The sequence below is a fragment of the Phyllostomus hastatus genome, unplaced genomic scaffold (genome assembly GCF_019186645.2).
Source record: "Phyllostomus hastatus isolate PE091 unplaced genomic scaffold, TTU_PhHast_1.1 phas_contig_283, whole genome shotgun sequence".
NCBI classification, from domain to species: Eukaryota; Metazoa; Chordata; class Mammalia; order Chiroptera; family Phyllostomidae; genus Phyllostomus; species Phyllostomus hastatus.
The window spans coordinates 11,531,144-11,549,193 of record NW_025333833.1 but is presented as its reverse complement, the minus strand read 5'-3'; the positions used below and the strand labels follow the sequence as shown (position 1 = coordinate 11,549,193).

Sequence of the window (18,050 nt, the reverse complement as noted above, 5' to 3'; positions counted from 1 at the left end):
CAACAGAAGCAGTGGGATTCACGGGGACAAAGTTGTGGTCAAAATGGGATGCCTGAATTTACACAAGCATTCTGAAAAATGACAAGGTCTAAGATATGATATGGGCCTATGTGAAGGTCACTGCGTTAAGGAGAAAGGTCATGAGACAAAAGAACACAAAATGAATACTGTACGAATGAGTATTCCAGGAAAATACTAGTTTTGTGAGATGTGACATAAGTTTCGGAAACACTAAACTCTCCCTCTCGGAGGTTTCATAACCACATTAGCATGTTACAAACTAGGAGAAGTCCTACAGAAGAATCCAGTCTGAACCCAAAATTCTTAAATGTATTTTGCCTTGAAAATATTGAGAATCCTAACATCTATGAATTTCCCAGAGAATTAGTATTTGTCTAGCATTCTAAAAAATACTAAACAAATAAAGACATCATGGAATCTGCTTTTTAAAAAAAAGTGAGATGCATGAAATCACCCAGTACTAGCAAGGATGTAAGGATACAGGTACTTTTAAATAGCACTAAGGCCAGAATCAAGAGTACAAATCTTCCGGTGCCTTCTGGCAACACCTACCATGTATTAATTCCCTATTGCTGCTGTAACCGATTACCACAAATTTAGTGGCTTAACACAACACACATTCATTACCTTACGGGTCTGAAAGTCAAAAGCCTAAATGAGCCCCAGTGGGGTCAAATCAAGGTGTGACCATGCCTGTGTTTCTTCCAGGAGGCGCTAAGAATCCCAGTTTTTGCCCTTTTCTGATTCGCGAGGGTATCTGTACTCCTTGGCCTGTGACCCCATTCCGTCCCAGCAGGATCCCGTCTCCCCAGTTCCCACCCTCCTGCCTCCCTTTCCCACACTCAAAGGACAGCTGTGATCACACTGGACCTACCAAACCTCGACAACCCCTTTATTTTAAAGTCAGCTGACGAGCAACCTTGACTCCCCCGTGCCACATAACATGACGGATTTCAGGGACCAAGATGTAGACATCTCCTGAGGGGAGTGGGGGGTACATTATTCCACCTACCACACTGAACGACTTATTTTTAAATGTGCACACCCTGCCATTCAAGTGTACACAAGAATATGTGTGCACAAGGATGTTCATTATAGCACTTCCATAATAATGAACCAGTTCTACATTAGCACTTGAAATTTTTAAAAATTAGCTTTTCAGAAATATGCTTAATACATGAATTCGCAACCACTAATTGTAAACCATCAAAATTACATATATAACACTACTTGAAGCTCAATTGCAAACACACATACCAAAACGGAAAGCTAATTTTTAACAGCACTGCCCAAGTGTGTACAGTTGTCAAAGAGGGGGCAGATTAAAGCCAATCCCAGCAGAGCATGCACGACAAAAAGTAAAGCCAGTCCTAACTCTGTCACTAATTAGGTACCTTCAGTTTCAGTTCCCTTCTCTGCAAAATGCCAATCCATTTTTACCAGGTTACTGTTTAGGAGAGCTTAAGAAGACAATTATGTAAAAGCTTCTGGAAGTATAAAGTACTAGTGAAATGTACAAAGGTCCCTTGAGAAATAAAGTAGACCACTCCACAGTAAAGACCCTTCCACCACCCTACAGCACAATGGTTTCCACCCAATTTAAAGACTACATTAGCAAGTTCATAAGGTAAATACTGATACACACAGAAATGCAGAAAATGAATACAAAGCATAAATTAGGCTCTTTCAACACATGGAACTAAGTTGGATTTTATATACTCATCTTCTCATGTAATTTGCCCAATAATTCTATCATTGTCATTTTATAGGCAGGAAAACGCAGAGCAGAAAACTAAAAGTAGAGAGGTTCAAGGTCACACTGCTATACATAGCAGTGCTGGGACCTGAACTTGGGACAACCTAATTACAAATTAGGCCAATCTTAACTCAAAGGCCCTGCTCATTCAACTCACTACAACATACTGTTCTGGTAGTAAGCCAAAAAGACCCGTCTATGAGTTTTTTCTTCTCCTTATTTATAAACCAGAATTGATGACCAATATGTCTTAACGTTAGAGATGTGCCTCTTAAAATGTTGACTTTTTTTGTTAAAAATGAAACACAGCAAAACAAATTATTATTTCAGATAAATAACACGATCATTAAGGTTAAAGAAAGCAGAACTCAAAAAATACGCATTTCATAAAACGAGATGTTAAAATAAAAAATTTTCACTTCAAAATACCTTGCATGAACTGTGTGCACACATGTGCAAATTTCTGCAGACACCCTAGTGTACTTCTTATATTCAAATACATCCCGTCCATGGCAGTTCCCTTAACACTATGCTTTTTATCTTTTCCCACCAGCAAAAACAAATTTATTTGCAAGTAAGCATACCTTTAAACTCATTTCGTCCTTGAGTATCATCTTTCAGTTGCATTCTACTCTAATTATCTTCTACTGATATCTCATCACTACATAGTATCTCAGGGAAAACTGAGTTAGGTTGGCACCTGATTAAAAACTAAATAAATAATTCATGACCTTTCTAGGAGGCAGTATTAGCAAAGCACATTCAAATGTCCAGTATCGTAATGAACAGAGCAGTGAAATACTAAGCCTTTGGAAAAAGGAAAGAAAAAAAGGGACTCAACCTGTGTAGTTGGTGAACTAAGGGAGTTTTTAAGAAAACAGGTTGAGCACATTAATGCACGGGTACAGCAGTTAATTTAAATACAATAGATTTTAGAATCATGCTTTTCACTGAAGACGAGACACCACATCCCTGACTGGTGTGGCTCAGAGGACTGGGCGTCATTCTGCAAGCCCAGAGGGGGCCAGTTTCAGTCCCGGCGAGGGCCCGGGTCTCCAGGCCGGGTCCCCGGCACACGTTTCTCCCGCCCTCGTTCCTCCCGCCCGTTGTTTCTCTCGCACGGCAACGTTTCCCTCCCTCTCTTTGTCCGTCCCTCCCCTCTCTCTAAAAATAAATAATTTTTAAAAGGCACTATATAAGGAAAAATGTCAAGAACTGCAAGAAGAAAATGGTTCTGCAACTTTTTTAATGAAACTTTGAAACATTAAATCCAAAAAGACCTCACTTAATGTCTTGATTTCCCCTTTTCCACCTCTACCTCCATTCCACATCTGGTGTCAACTGGTGAAGATTCCATACAGGAAGTCCCATCAACTCAAAGATATTTTCAGAATTACATGCATTCACTAAAACTCTCATCTCCTGCAATAATAATTTAATAATGTCCCGAATAACTAAGATTTGCCTAAGATGAGGCTCCTCTCAAAGGCAGGGACATTTTAATCCGTGTGTGCCTCCAAGAAGCACTGCAGGCAGCACACACCCCTTTCTCTCAGGCCTCCCCACAACGAGAACGTGTGCAATCAACACCAGCCACTCCAACGCAAACCACTCCCGTAGGACTGCTTACTGACCAGGTTTGCAGACAGAACCGTAGACTCCCAAAGGAAACACGGAACGCGAGTGGCTAATCAAAGTCTCTTTAATACATACGACATAACCTGACTGCCAGTCTGATCTAATCGTGGCGTTTACGTCAACCAAGCTCTCATGCTTGGTTGGCTTCATAATTCCAAAGGTTTTCGAGTTCCTCAAGTGCACTGCCACAGGCACTTGCTCATTTTTTCCCCGTTCCTGCTATTTCTTCCTTTTGTCTTTATCTGGCTAGTCCTACTCATCCTTTAAAACTGAGCTCAGAGTTCAACTCCAGAAGCTTTCTCTGCACTGCCCAGAGAGAAGTTCCGCCTGCCTTAGTATAGCCAAGACATCCCTTAAATGAAATAAAATGAAAACATCTAACATAGTATTTGTCATATTGTATTGAAGTACATGTGCAACATCCAGCTCCCCCAGGAGACCACCATCCTAAAGAACAAAATTCAGTTCATTTGTTTTTATATTCTCAGAGCCTAGCACTGGTTATCTGCAAGTATTTCGTGTTTCCCAAAAACAAAAGCATGAGAATTTCACTCAATACTGTTATGAACATTGTGAATTTTTAAAATGCTGAGACATGGTCTCTACCATACTCAGTCTAGCTGCAGAGATAATTCACTTATGCAAAAAAGAGATCATTACAAGTTTAGGAAATGTTAAGTACCAAATGACTAAGAGACAGGAAATGCTACAAAACTCAAGAATGCAGAAATCACTGGGGTGCACACGAAGTCTTCACAGGAAGGTGAGGCTTAAGTGAAGAAAGAGGAGGACGGCACTTCTTCCTGCAGGGGGAACGGCCTGGGAAGTGAGGCTAAGGCAGGAATGGGCGCTCCATGTTCAGAAGACAACGAAGAGATGCCTCTAGCAGGGACAGCTGGTTCCCAGCAAAAGGTAAGGAGATGCCCCTGGCTGGTGTGGCTCAGTGGATTGACTGAGTGCTGGCCCACGAACTGAAAGACCAGTTTGAATCCCAGTCAGGGCACATGCCTGGCCTGCAGGCCAGGTCCCCAGTTGGGGGCGTGCAAGAGGCAACCGATCAATATTTCTCTCACACATCATCGATGTTTCTTTCTAACCTCCCTTCTCCCTTCTCTAAAAATAAATAAGTAAAATCTTTTTTTAAAAAGGTAAGGAGATAAATGCAGAGTAGACGCATGAGGGCCACTTTACGGGAAGCTCGAGAAGGCCAGACTCAGGAGTTTCCGCAAAGGAAAGCCATACACGAATGCTTTTCAGGAATATTAACACAGAAGCACTGCAAAAGATTAACTGGCAGGAGGAGCCTGAACATGCATATGCCGTTGTTATTTCAATACTGGAAGCAATTTTATGAGATCAATGTTCCATTTTAAAGATAGAGAAATAAAGACCCAGGATGCTGTCAGTTCAAAAACAGAGAAAGCGGTGGGCAGTGTTTGATGCTGTCTTCTTGCTGCCTGTGAGAACTGCAGGCAAGGCACCATTCTGGGAAGACCACTTCATGGTACGGGCACAAAGCTGGCAGGTGCTAGAAGTGACAAAGAGGAGCCAGCAGGAAGGCTACAGTTCCAGATGGGGTGTGTGTGGAAGAGGGTGAGGAAAGCCGGGAGACCTCAAAGGTGACTGCGCGTCTCGAACCTGGATGGGAGGAGCGGCAGCACATTGAGAAATAGGGTGAGAAACATAAAATTAAGAGTTTACTTTGAAGAGCATTCAGTGTGCTGTAACAGAAAGACTGCTAAACCTAGGGAATGTCCAGCAGGCAGAGGGGCAAAATTGTCAAAGTGCCAGAGGCTAACTTTCAGACATTATACATAGCTAAATGCATATAGTGCCTACTGTGCGCTGGAACCACTCCCAGCACTTGACACGTTAATGCACTTGATCTTCATAACTCCAGGGGGTTGACACTATCATTACCTGCAATACCTCTTCGGGTGTGGAAACCGAGCACAGAAAGCTTACGCAGCTCTCCCCGAGACTAACACAGCTGGTGTCTGGATCCAGGCCGTTCTAACCCGGAGACCATGCTCTAAACCCCAATGTTCAACTGTGCTTGCTTACATACCATCTTTTTTACACAAATCAACACAGTTTTAAGAGTTTACGCCTATCAAACAGTTTATAAACTCTCTGGATAGCAGACATGATGCATCGCTCTGTCTCCCAGGACCTGCCACGAGGACTGACATTAAGTAGAAGCAGGGGAGACTTGTAAACGTGCTGTGGTCACTGTTGAAGTCCCATGATCAACTGAATCTGATCTCCGAGGAAGTGTCCAAGAGGAGGAAACAGAGAGCAAGGCTATGCCTTTCTCTCTGCCGGCGGTGAGGGGAGAAGGACGAGGGAAACAGGGTACGAGGCAGGGTACTCAGAGCCACAGAATTAGAGCGCCCACACCAGAAGACAGAGCACAAGCAGCTCCCGTGAGGCCCGGAGACGTCTGTGTCACAGCGGCTGCGGACTGCATGGTGGTTGCGCACTTCCGTGTGGGCCTGGTGACACCACGTGAAGGTGTGTTTCCTTTTTATCTCCAGGGACCCGGGACATTCGCTGGTCCCAACTGAGTGTCTGCTGGGGGGATGCGAGGATGGGTGGAAAGGAGAGGGACACAGAGACAAGGGTGCGAGCGTGAGAAAGGAAAACAATCAGAGGAAAAACTGGGCCTTTGACATCTTTGAGAATATCAATTCCAACAAAGTACCAAAGAAAGAGCTGGTTTACAAGGGATTAAGGAAAAGTAGATGGCAAACACAAGAAAAAACATACAGTATCAGGTAAACTTTACATTGTTAGACATAGGAAAGGCAGAGCTCAAAGGGAAAACAAAAACAGGAAAGAATTTTTAACAGAAAACTGAGATTAGTCCTCAAAAGGAAAGACTAGGAAAGGGAAAAGCAAAGACTAAAAGGAGAGAGACACACAACTGAGAAAAGGTTCTGGAAGAACAGCACGGAACCAAAAGCGCAGGTAAAGAAAGGGATGGCTCAAGACCTGAATCAAAGCGCTTCCCCTTGTTGGTACCCGTCGAACCCCTACTTCCACGTCTCCACTTCTCTGTCCACAACCCATCTCATCTAAGGAAAACTTGGAAAGGCCTGGCCAGGATGTATTAAGTGGAAGTGAATAATTTTTTTAGAAATGCACTTGGAATAAAGGAACCATGCAATGTTCCTCCTGCCTGGAATATCCATTTGTCCAATATCTACTCTTAAAAGTCCGACACACCCTTCATAACTCAGATCAAATCTCACCTTCTCCAAGATACCTCTCACGGTCCTCTCTCTCTGCCGGACGCTCCTCCCTACACTGCCACAGTCCTTCTGGCTCTCTGACACAGCAATGACCAGTTCACCTGCTATCAGTGACTCCGGTGTCTCTCCCAAGTATTTCTGAGTTCCCCCCAGGCGTGAAGAAGTCCCTATAATTGTGCTTTCCACGTAGTAAGTTTTCAGTAATTGCCAGTAAAAAACAAAACAACAACAACAAAAAAGACCAGATTACAAAATACACTTAAACATATACAAATTTTTATGGGTAAAGTCTAAACATGGCAACTAGCCTCTTACTACCTAAGAGAAGACTGGTAAGAGAAGCCAAAGTAATCCGTGGCTTAAAGGACGAGAAAAAGAAATAAATGTATGCTGTGCATGTATATCTTCCTATACATTCTTCCTAAATCAGTGATTCTCCACTGGGCATGGGTCTGCACCCACAGGGAACATGTGGCAATGTGCGGAAACACTTGTGGTTGTCATAAATAGAGAACGGTACTGGCATCCAGCGGGCAGATGCCAGGGATGCTGCTAAAAGTCGTACAGACACACGGGACTGCTCCCCACAACGAAGAATCAGCCTAAAATGTGAGTATGTGTCAAATGAAGCACAGAACAAAATTGCTACCTGGTCTACCTGAGACTCCTCAAGTTTTCTTAAACAATTAGTAGTCACCTACTCGTCCCCCTAAGTAAAAATGAGGTCTAAGGGAGGGCGAAAACAACCTTCCTACACAGCTCCACTTACATGCTAACAAGAACGGAGTTGGTTACAAGTTCTCACTTACCGTGGGCCATGTTTGCCAAAACTCCATCCCTATGTTTTCCTGTAACTGCCGATTAACCCTTCTTAGCCACACTCTCCTAGACCACTGATGGTAGTTGGAGGCTGCAAACAGTATTTCTGCACTACAAAACAAACTAGCCCTTATTCTGTCTGAACCGCTCTCCATCCCAAAAGTGCCTCATGAAAAATTTGATACACCAGTGTATCCAGAGCTTATTATATAACATACCTTAAAAACAAAAACAAAAACGCAGCAATCGCTTCATCTGCCATGAACGCAGAACCTAACAGCTATAAAAAAGCAGTGTAACATATGCTAGGACAGGAAGTATACATTCTGAATCCAAATGAAACCACAAGGGAAGCAGAAATTAACTGTCAAAATTATTTAGCCAGTCCAAGTTCAAGCAGGTGAAATGCTATTAACACCATTATAACAAAAAATAGACTTATAAATCTCAAGAGAGTGTCACTTTGGGGTTCCCCCCCCCAAGCAACTGTATCATGCTTGTTAAATCAGACATGTTTGGCTGATTTTCTGGGACCAAAGCTATTTTCAATCCTGTACATGGGGCGGGGGGTGGTGGTGAATGGGTCAGGGATAAGACTTCTTTGCCACTGAATTAATACCAACACATGCTATAGGGTTTCCATGGGAGCTACAGGGAGCTCCCAGAGACGGTGGATGCCCAGGGCCAGCACTAGCAGGCAGAGCCTGGAGCCCACCCCACTGAGTATCCACATTCCTCCCAAATGCTCCCACTGACATCCCTCTTCCTCTCCCCAGCTAGGGTAAGGTTCTGCTTGCTACTTGATCCACCCTGCTCCCCTCCCTCTATCTGCCCCTGGTTCCACTATTTACAGTGATACATTTTATCTTACTACATATTGGGTATTTTAGTCAGTATTTAAACAACAACTTTGTTGCTGTTCTATTATTCCTACTTCTGGTAACAAAGTTTCTGACAAAAAAAAGTGTATGGTGTAAACATACAAACAAACCACTAACAAGACAGGTAACTTACAGACCCTTCCTGTAAAGGGAACTAACACCAGGGGTCAACTTCAAATAAACCTCATGGAAAAACCTAGAGCATAAAAAGAAATTAAATAAAAAAGAGGAGCACAGTGAAGGAAGGAGAGGACACTGGAGGGAGCACAGAGTGAGGACAGCTGGCTCCCACGAGGGCAGCAGATGTCATCCAACGGCACCTGTGCCACCTTCTGTAAGAGGATTTGCCCCGTTTGACTGGTGTTCCCTATGGCTATGATAATTCTACTTCCTCACCTCCGAAAACGACTTTGATGATGTTGTCCCTGTTTGGTCCCTCAATACCTCCCCTACCCTTCCTTGCTTTTCCAACTTTGACATGTTAACTTCCACATTTCTATTCTTTCAAATGCTATTCTATTAAAGCACAATATTACACCTCACCTACTATCACACCTATGGCCTATCCTCACCCTTCTCCCACCCTTATCAAATGAACTATTTCAGTGCCACCTTTTTATTTTACTCACCAGAGTGGTGTCTGTCTTTAAAAATCTTTCCATTTTGTCACGAATGAAAAGAAAAGACTAAATTTTTTTTCAAGTTGGGTAATACATTTTCAATATCAGTCTAGAATCCCCGTACCTAACACCATTTCTTCTTTTTCCCACCTGGGTTCACCCCTCCGTAGGCAACCTGGTGGCGCCCTGCTCCCAGGAAGTCACGATACTGATGCCTCACTGAGTGCGGACACCAGATCAGCACGGTGCACTGCAGCCCAGAACTCCTGGGCTCAAGCGATCCTCCCGCCTCAGCCTCCCGAGTAGCTGGGACTATAGGCACACCCTGCCCATTTCTCATTTTTATAAAATGCAAGAAAGTCCTCTCAACTTGCTCATTTGAACAGGAGTCTTGTCAGCCTGCTATTTCAAAAAAAGACACGTCCCTCCTAACAATAACAACAATGACAAAGTCTGATCATCTTTTCCTGCCCAGATCACCACCTTCTTTCCCACACAAAGAACAGGTTATTTTTCCACCTGCCGTCTCTGCTCTATTCCTACAGAAAAATAGACTAATTCAATCCACTTGATGTTGAATTCCTTTTCTTTGTCTTACGGATGCTGCTTACCTCATCTCCTCATTTCTTACTCTTTGGAAACTACCACCTTGCTCCTGGTTTGCCACCACTCCGCCATTCAACGCCGGACACCCCGGCTCACCCTAACAAATTAATTCAGCTGAGATGAAACGAATTTTCATCTACATGAGGGAAGATCTGCAGCTCTGCAGTTTAAAAACTGCCCAGTCATGGTCTTCCACAGACAAAGGTAGGCAAGAAAACTCTTCCTAAAGTCAAGGTCACAGAGTAACTGCTACACCCCCAACTACACTCATTCAGCTGATACCCACCATCCTCCCCAAGTTGTCTGTAAAAACCAACAGTTCCTTTTTCATCAAAGAAAAGAAAGTGAACATAATGCTTCCCTGAAGACATTCTCTAGTCTCCCCACACCAGACTTTAAATAGAATGATTACCTTAAAAGGAAGAGGGGAAATTTGGGCTGGTGTAAGCCTTTCTTTATTAGAAAGGCTTGTCCCAGAGTACAACTGGCCCTAAGACTTGCTTTATTTAGTTAGGACACACGTGCAAGATCCAGAAAAAAATTGGCTCCCAGGAATCTCTAAGGGATTCCCAGGTCTTATGCCTGTTCCATTTTACCTGTTCAACTTCAGCTGGAAAATAAAGGTTATTCAAACAGGGTGTTCATTCTTATTTTCTCTCTTCTTCTGGAAACGAAGTTCATCTCCAACTATCTATCATCGATTCCACAACTTAAGGATAAACCTCCTGGACCAGGGAGACTTACACAACGTAACATCTATCAACACAGCCTCTCAAAGCCAACTAACCTTCCCATTAAAATTCCCACCACTCTCCCAATGTGCTTTTTATCATACCTTCCTAGTGCCACCGCCCCCACCGTATTTCTGGCCTTAACTGTCCATTACGCCACACGGGTTCATCTTCCTAATACATAGCTATAAAAACGTGAATTCCCTTTTAAACAAATCACCTCAGGTTCTCTGTTGTCCATTCTGACTATAAACCACAGTTCAGGACATTCACGGCCCTCCCAAACATGGGCACCTTATCAAACGGGCCTTCCCCTGTCTCCCTATCTTGCTTCATTTTTCTTCCCAGTACTTGTCACTACCCGATAAACATCCTCATTTGTTCCTTCCGCTCACCACGAGATCCTCCGTGCCTAGAATCTAGTACACTGTCAACACGTATTTGTGGGAAGGACAGAAGACCCCAGACGTGCTGCACAACGCAGCTGATGTGGACTGAGAAGACCTACATTTGAGTTCCACAGCTTCCACACACCAGCTGTAGATCCTCAACAACTTTAACTTCTTTGGGCTATATTTCCTCATCTGTAAAAGGAAGGGATGAAACTTAGTAACTTACAAGACTCTTTTTTCCAGCTGCATCACCCTACCACAGTCATCCCTAACCTTTTTGGCACCAGGGACCGGTTTCATGGAAGACAATTTTTCTACCGACCAGGGTGGGGCGGATGGCTTTGGGATGATTTAAGCACATTCCGTTCAAGCTCACCTCCAGCTGTGCTGTCAGGTTCCTAACAGGCCTGGACCAGTACTGGCCTGCAACCGGAGGTTGGGGACCCCGGCCCTGAGGTCTTGTGTAACTGGACTGAACACCGCCCTGGCCCCCAAGCTCTCTGTCTACACAGCTCTGCTCAGTTTCCCTCCATTTGGATTCTACTCTTCTCAATCCATACCTTTAATACTGGATACAAAATATGGGATACACAATACTGGATAAACAATCCAATACTGTTGATCCTTCAGGGCCATTTTAAGTGCCATTTTCTCCTTGAAGCCTAACAAACTAAACTCTGTCAGAGGGTGGAGTTCTTACTTTCTATTCTCTGCAGCTGGTACAATGCCTCCTATATAGTTGATCAACAAAATGACTGATGAATCACGAGTGTATACGTGAGTAAATGAACAAAGGACGCTTCTCCTGATTTCCCCCAATTGCTCAGGTAATCTCCTGCCTTTGGACTTTTGTAACACTTGGCATCTTTTATGACACCATTTTCACTCTGTGCTGTTATTTATTTACTTGCCTAATGTGTATTATATTAAACTGCAAATTCCTTAAAATTAAGGACCATCCCGATGATCAGTTTCCACAGCCACCCTGTACAGCATCCGCCACAGATCCTTGCCACAGGTGTATTAAGTTTATCTGACATAATAAACAATAAGCAGACATTATAGTAGGAAAAAAGGACCTTGATATCTAGATATTCTTCCAACTTCCCTATAATCACCAGGCACACATGCTCTGTGGACCTCTGCCCCTGTTAAACTCAGGCATTCTGCCGTCCCTCAATACTTTCACTTCACTAAACAACTAACGTGACTTTTCTGCTCATTTCAGACTTCTACCCCATGCAATTTCCTCCTCCGCAAGGTATGAAACTACTTTCAAAAAACATCTGCCCATATGCCTGCCTTTCTTAGTTCTGCTCCTGAAAGACAAAAGGACCCGCTTTAACGTCTGCCTCCCCCGTTTCTATGCAGAAGCAACTCCCCAGTTATCTCAGGCTCTAACGACCTCATTTTTCTCTGCAGCCAAGATCTTGACCCTTATTACACCTCTAACTCCAAGTTCTTGATCCAGCTTCCTTGGAACCTTCCTGGCTGCACAATAGCTGGTGTCTGTCCATTCAATACGCTCTCGCCATCCTGTACTGCTTTCCAGTGTGTCCGCATCGCCCCCCTTGCCCCACTCCAGACACATCCCATACTCGCAGACTGTATTCACACGACATACAAGTTCTTTACACCACTCTTAAAAGAGTGGTATCTCCGACTACACTGATTCTAACCCAGTTTCTTCCGGGGAACCCAACCCCGTCCATTGTATACCTCTCTCTGTCCTCACTTCCTCATCCATTCCCCCTTTTCATGTCCCCACCCCCACTCCGCCAACTAACTACAGATGGCATTATTACCTAGGACTTCCAATCCAAGAATGAAGAACAAACTCCAGTTGCCCGCGGTTTCTCCCTCCTCCAGCCCTCCCTCTCCCAACCCCCCACACACCCCAGGTGTGCAGACTTCCACCCCGTCTTCCGATCACGCATCGCCCCAGCCAATCCCACACCACACCAGGTACCCCCCGCCACCGGGACCAGACTCCTCCACACCCACCTCCAGCCGGGGTCGCCGTCGCCTCCCCGGGCGCCTGCCCCCACCCCTCAGCTGCGAGCCCGCGACCCCGAGCGCGCGCACACACACACATTCTCACGCTTCCCCAACCTCTCTCCCCGCACCGAGAGTCGCCGGCTTCGCTGGAGCTCAGCCCGGCCCGCGGGGGGCTCAGCACCCCGGTATGTGCCCGTTCCGCCCCCTCCCGCGTGTCCCCTCGCAGCCCCCGCCTCCCTGCCGGGCAAGGAGAGAACCCAGCAACTCCCTCGCCACCCCGGATATACCACCTCTGTGTCTGTAGCTCCATGCCCGAGCCCTCGGCCAGCTCCCCCTTCGTACGAGGCCGGCCTCGGCACTCACCGGAGATACTGCGCGCTCTGCAGGCTCATCCTCCGCCGCCGCGTCTTCCCGCGAAGCCTCTGTGGGTTTCTCAGGCTCCTCGGAGCGGCCCCGCGGCACCGCGGGTGCTGGCGGCCGCCGCCATCTTCCTCTCCTCCAGCTCCTCCTCGCTCGGCGGGGGGGTGGGGGGTGAGTGAGACCGAGGGGAGGGACCGGGGAAACTGCTCTAGCTGCTGCTGCGGCCCGTGGGGCGCAGGGACACTCCGACCCGGGAGGAGGGAGGGGGAGGGAAGAGGGAAGGGGGCGGGGGAAAGAGGAGGGAGAAGCAGAGGAAGGAAGTAGGGGGTCCCTCTCGCGAGACTTCAGTGGTGCCGGCCCCTCCGGGTGGTTTTTGACTCGGTAGAGCTCCCTCTCGGGATCAGCTACCTGGGCGGCGACTGTGTGGTTGCTGAGTAGCCCGCTGGTGGCGCTTGGAGGCTTCTGGCCAATCCACCCCTCTCCCCTGCGTGAGGGGGCAACCCCAGCTTCATCGGGAACATCGAGCCCAAATCTACTGGGAGTTACACTCAAAGTCTTCCCCCGTCCTTCCCTCCCCCGACTGCTCTCTTCCTTTTTCCACACCTCCACTATTCCCTGCCGGAAACGGCACCCCTTCCTCCTACAGTTCCGCCCGCCAGTCCCTCGACTCCGGTCTTCCCTCGCGCCCCAGAGTGACGCTGAGGACCCCCACCGCTTTTCTGCGGTTCCTCCCCCTGCACTCAGGGAGACTGTTGGAGGGGATGGGGTGGAGCCCACAGATGAAGAGAAAGGAATCCAATTGGATTGGATAAGCAGCTGACATGGCAACGGGAGGCTGTAGTATTGTCATAGTAACCAATGTGTGCTTACCGGGTGACCCTCCCCTAGCGAATAGATAGATACTCCGGAAGGTGCCCAGGGTTTCCCCTTGGCTTCCCTTACATCTAAAGTCCTCTCCCAGGTTGGGAATCCGGGTAGTTCTCCCGGGCTGTGAAGTTCATTTCCTCCTCCCTCCCTTTCCCCTGCCCCCAGCTTTGGGGGACACCCCCAGGCATTCACCGTGGGCTTTTCCACCCGCCCTCCGGCGGGAACCACCTCCATAGTTTCCTCTCAGCCGGGCGTGGAGAGGGCCGGGCCTGCGAAGAAGACGCGGGGCCCGAAGGCTGGCAGGCGGCGGGCTGAAGCAGGGAGAGCGAAGAGGCGCGGCTGGGCTGCGTGGCGGGCGAGGGGTTTTCCCCACAGCAGCCTCGAGCTCGGGGAGGCGGGATCCCGCCAGGACGGGGTCCCTGAGGGAGGAGAACGGCACACGACAGCCTCGATCCCTCTCCTGCGGACAGGGACCTCCGACTTTTCCGAGCGGGCCGGAGGATTCCTTATAGGAATCTCCCAGACCGCACCCCACACCCACCCTCCGCGACCGAGCCTTCTCGGAGTTCCCCCGCGGCCTTCCCGAGCCACGCCACCTGCCGCTAGGAGGCCGGAGTGAGAGAGGGGGCGCATCCTATAAGCCTAACAAGTGGGTTTGTATCATTGAGAGCCAAGGAGGTGGCGAGACGCTGGCGATTGCCATCCCTCCCACAAGTACCTCAAATGGGGGGCCCCCTTAACTATCCAAAGCAGACCGAGTTCCTCCTTCCTATGCAAACTTCTTCCTTCTCTAATGGGTCTGCAGTGTCTCAGAATTTGTCACTGTGTCCTTTGAGTTGGAGAGGAAAGGGTTGGGTAAAATAGGATTAAAAAAAAAAAAACAACTTAGTTACTAGCACGAAGTTCCAGTGGAAGAGGGGTCTAGGAAAAAAAATGTTCATTACAATAAATCTTTTTGCTTGTTTATTATGTGTATTTTGTGTCAGTCTTAGGGCTGAAAGCAGAAATAAAGAATGGAATCAATAGTAATATTGAGCGTGTGAGAAGTAGCTGAAGAAGTAGTCGTCTTAATGGTTTGAAGGAATTATTTGACATTTATTTTCAATTCGTACCGTGGAGTCGTTTAAGCCACTCTCCCAAAGGACTTTGGGATGTGTAACAGCGTAAAACCCTCCAAAAATGTAGTCCTCACTGGATAGTTAAAAATCAGGATTTTATTGGGCTAATTTTGTTCAGCTGAATTCGGGTACCTGATTCCTGCCGTTTTCCATGCTAGGTGAAGAGGCGCTTTCAAGATCCTTCCCCTGAAACGGGATCTGTTAAAAGACTGGACCAATGTCTGTTTGGAACTCGTGAGTAAGTTTGGAGGAAATGAAAGTACAGGCTGCTTTGAAATAAATCCCAAAGACAGATTATGGCTAACAAAACAAACTGGACTGCGCCCCACCTGCCGCGCACGCCTACTGTGATGCGGTGTGACGGTGATTGCAGCTGTACAATGCCCCTGTCGTCCCTCACTGCACCGGTGCGCCGCCGCCCACTCGTGGGAAAGAGAGCCACCTAGTGAGAGATTGTTCTCGTCTCTGGCTCGTCAACCCGCAGAGCCCCAGGATGGAGATAACTGCTACATACTGCCTAAAGCACCCTACATTTCTGTCCTGACGTTTATTGGTTAGATTTTTTAGAAGATGATAGCCAGAATAAAACTTTTGTTATGTAAAATAATGACACACACACACACACCCCCCAAGTATTCATCATAATAACTCCTTTTGTCTGTGGCCCTTATCTCCAGTAAACCACACTGGAGCATACATTGTGATACTCCTGATAAGCCATCTAGACCAATGTTACTGTCTTCTCATTTTGGAAATAAGGGAACGTGGGCCAAAAAGATGAGCCCTGCCTTGGCTGGGTGGATCAGTGGATTGAGCATCAGGCTTGGAACCAAAAGGTCACCGGTTGTATTCCCGGCCAGGGCTGCGGGGGTGTGCAAGAGGATCGATGTTTCTCTCCCTCTCTTCCCCTCTCTCTAAAACTAAATAAATAAAATCTTTTGTTTTAAAAGAGATGAATCCTTTTGTTGTGTTGTTTATTCAGTAAGCTTACTGAGCACTTGTTATTTCAGGCACTGTCCTGGTTACTATGGATACCGCAATAAAAGAGACATGGTCCCAGTCTTGGAGGAACCCACCTGCTGGTAGAGGTACCAGAGAGTAGACAAGGATGCAGTATGATAGGTGTGATAATTAAGGTAAGAACAAAGTAATTTAGGTACACAGATGAGGGTCAGGAATGTAAACAATCTTTGTATTTTATAGCAGCTTTCCTAACAGTTTTTTAAAGAGACTCCAATAGCTTCACAATGTTCTTACAAACTAGAAAGAATAGTAATGTTTACATTTTACAGATTATAAGACATTGATGCCCATCTTGAAAATAACTTAAAAATCAATAGGATTCAGCCCTGGCTACTGTGGCTCAGTGGATTGAGCACCAGCCTGCAAACCAAAGGGTCACTAGATCAATTCCCAGTCAGGGCACATGCCTGGGTTGCAGGCCAGGACCCCAGTAGTGGGCGTACAAGACTCAACCACACATGGATATATCCCTCCCTCTCTTCCTCTTTCCCTTCCCCTCTCTCTAAATAAATAAAAATATTTTTAAAAATTAAATGTTTAAATATATCTATTGAAACATTTTTTTAAAAAATCAATAGGACTCAGAAAAATCAGGACCCAGAATTTACATATTGCTTAATGTACATTCCTCAATCTCATCTCTTCCTACTGCCCCTCCCTATCAACAGATTTGTAGAATACAAACATCTTCCTGCAATAGATTTTACTTACTTTTTTCCCCTGCAGATACAGGCTACATCTAAACCAAAATAAATAGGAGCAACTGTCTCATTTCATTTATAACAACCTGATTTCAAGTTTTCAATTTGTGCCTAAGCGATTTTATGGAAAGATCATAGGCCAGCAGACCTGAGCGTGCATTCCAACTCAGTCTCTGAACTTCAGTTTCTTCCCTGACCGAAATGGAAACATTACTATGAGAGGCGTCCTGTGCGCTCTAATGACGATACGTGTGACGGAACGGAGTATATGAGTGCCTGACATTCTGCACTGCCACTTGAGAAACCCTGATGTTTTTTGCACTCTTGCTCTTTTACATCAAGCAAAAAGGAAAAATGGAGAAGTACTGGAGGATAAAGTTATTCTTAAAACAATAGTTTCTCTAATCTTTGTCTCTAACACTCATAGGTCTGGCCATGCACCCAGATCTGTTCTCATTCAGTGCTAGAATGTAGACTTCTTCATCCATGACTCTGATTACAGAAAAGAATACAATATCAGGACATTGAGCATCAGATTCTAGAGGGATGAAATTTAAAACACCTTTTATCACAGAAAGAACTGCCTAATAGAACCACATTTGGGCACACGTAAACACAGAGGCCGGTTTTCAATCAGACACCAAGTCCTTGCCGAGAAGCTGCTCTTAACATTCCTGCCCAGTTTACCCTGAGCTTTGACAACCTGACAATTAACACATAGCTAGCTAGCCTCCTCCCTTCTTATAATAATAGGCAGCTCACCTGTTCCACAAAAACCTTAACAAGCAGTAATTTATTTTGATATTTAGCCTACATAGTCTGAATGTCTTCAACTCTTGTGTACAATTAGGTACTTAATAAATGTGTTTCTATTCTGAGAAGGGTGATTGATCAACTGCAGTAGTCAAGGACACCATGCACACGAGGCTGGCCTGTGCTCTGGATAACCACACCTTAGACCAGGGAGCTACGTGATTCAATCAAATGACTGATTCATTCTCTTTGAAAAATGAGTCAGATACAAACTGACATTTAAACTCAGGTCTCCTGTAACTCGTGATTTGCTAGGCCAAGGGTCAGCAGCCTCTCTCCAACAGTTCGCTAAGTGTGTACGTATTCATGTGCTCCTAAGAGGGAGTCCCTGAGCGTAAAGAACAGTCCGGAAGCATTGCAGTCCACGACCCAAGAGAAGAAACTTCTGTGTGAGGTGGCAGTGAGGCTGGAGAGTGAGATTCAGGGCTCTTTGTCCTGTGGTTTTCCTAATA

The 18,050-nt window shown here is 46.0% G+C and overlaps 1 protein-coding gene across 4 annotated transcripts in view; it reads right to left on the bottom strand.

Moving 5' to 3' along the window:
* The window catches only part of SMG7 (SMG7 nonsense mediated mRNA decay factor), a 66,389-nt gene extending 53,070 nt beyond the window's left edge, over nucleotides 1-13,319 (bottom strand). For 2 of the 4 annotated variants that reach the window (XM_045838415.1, XM_045838414.1), the window contains exon 1: nucleotides 13,080-13,318. In XM_045838415.1, coding sequence (XP_045694371.1) covers nucleotides 13,080-13,108 — 29 coding nt within the window. In that variant the 5' untranslated portion in view covers nucleotides 13,109-13,318. Of the gene's footprint in view, nucleotides 1-13,079 lie in introns of all 4 variants that reach the window. The other 2 variants (XM_045838413.1, XM_045838416.1) reach the window with 2 other exon arrangements.
* Nucleotides 13,320-18,050: the final 4,731 nt, after the last annotated feature.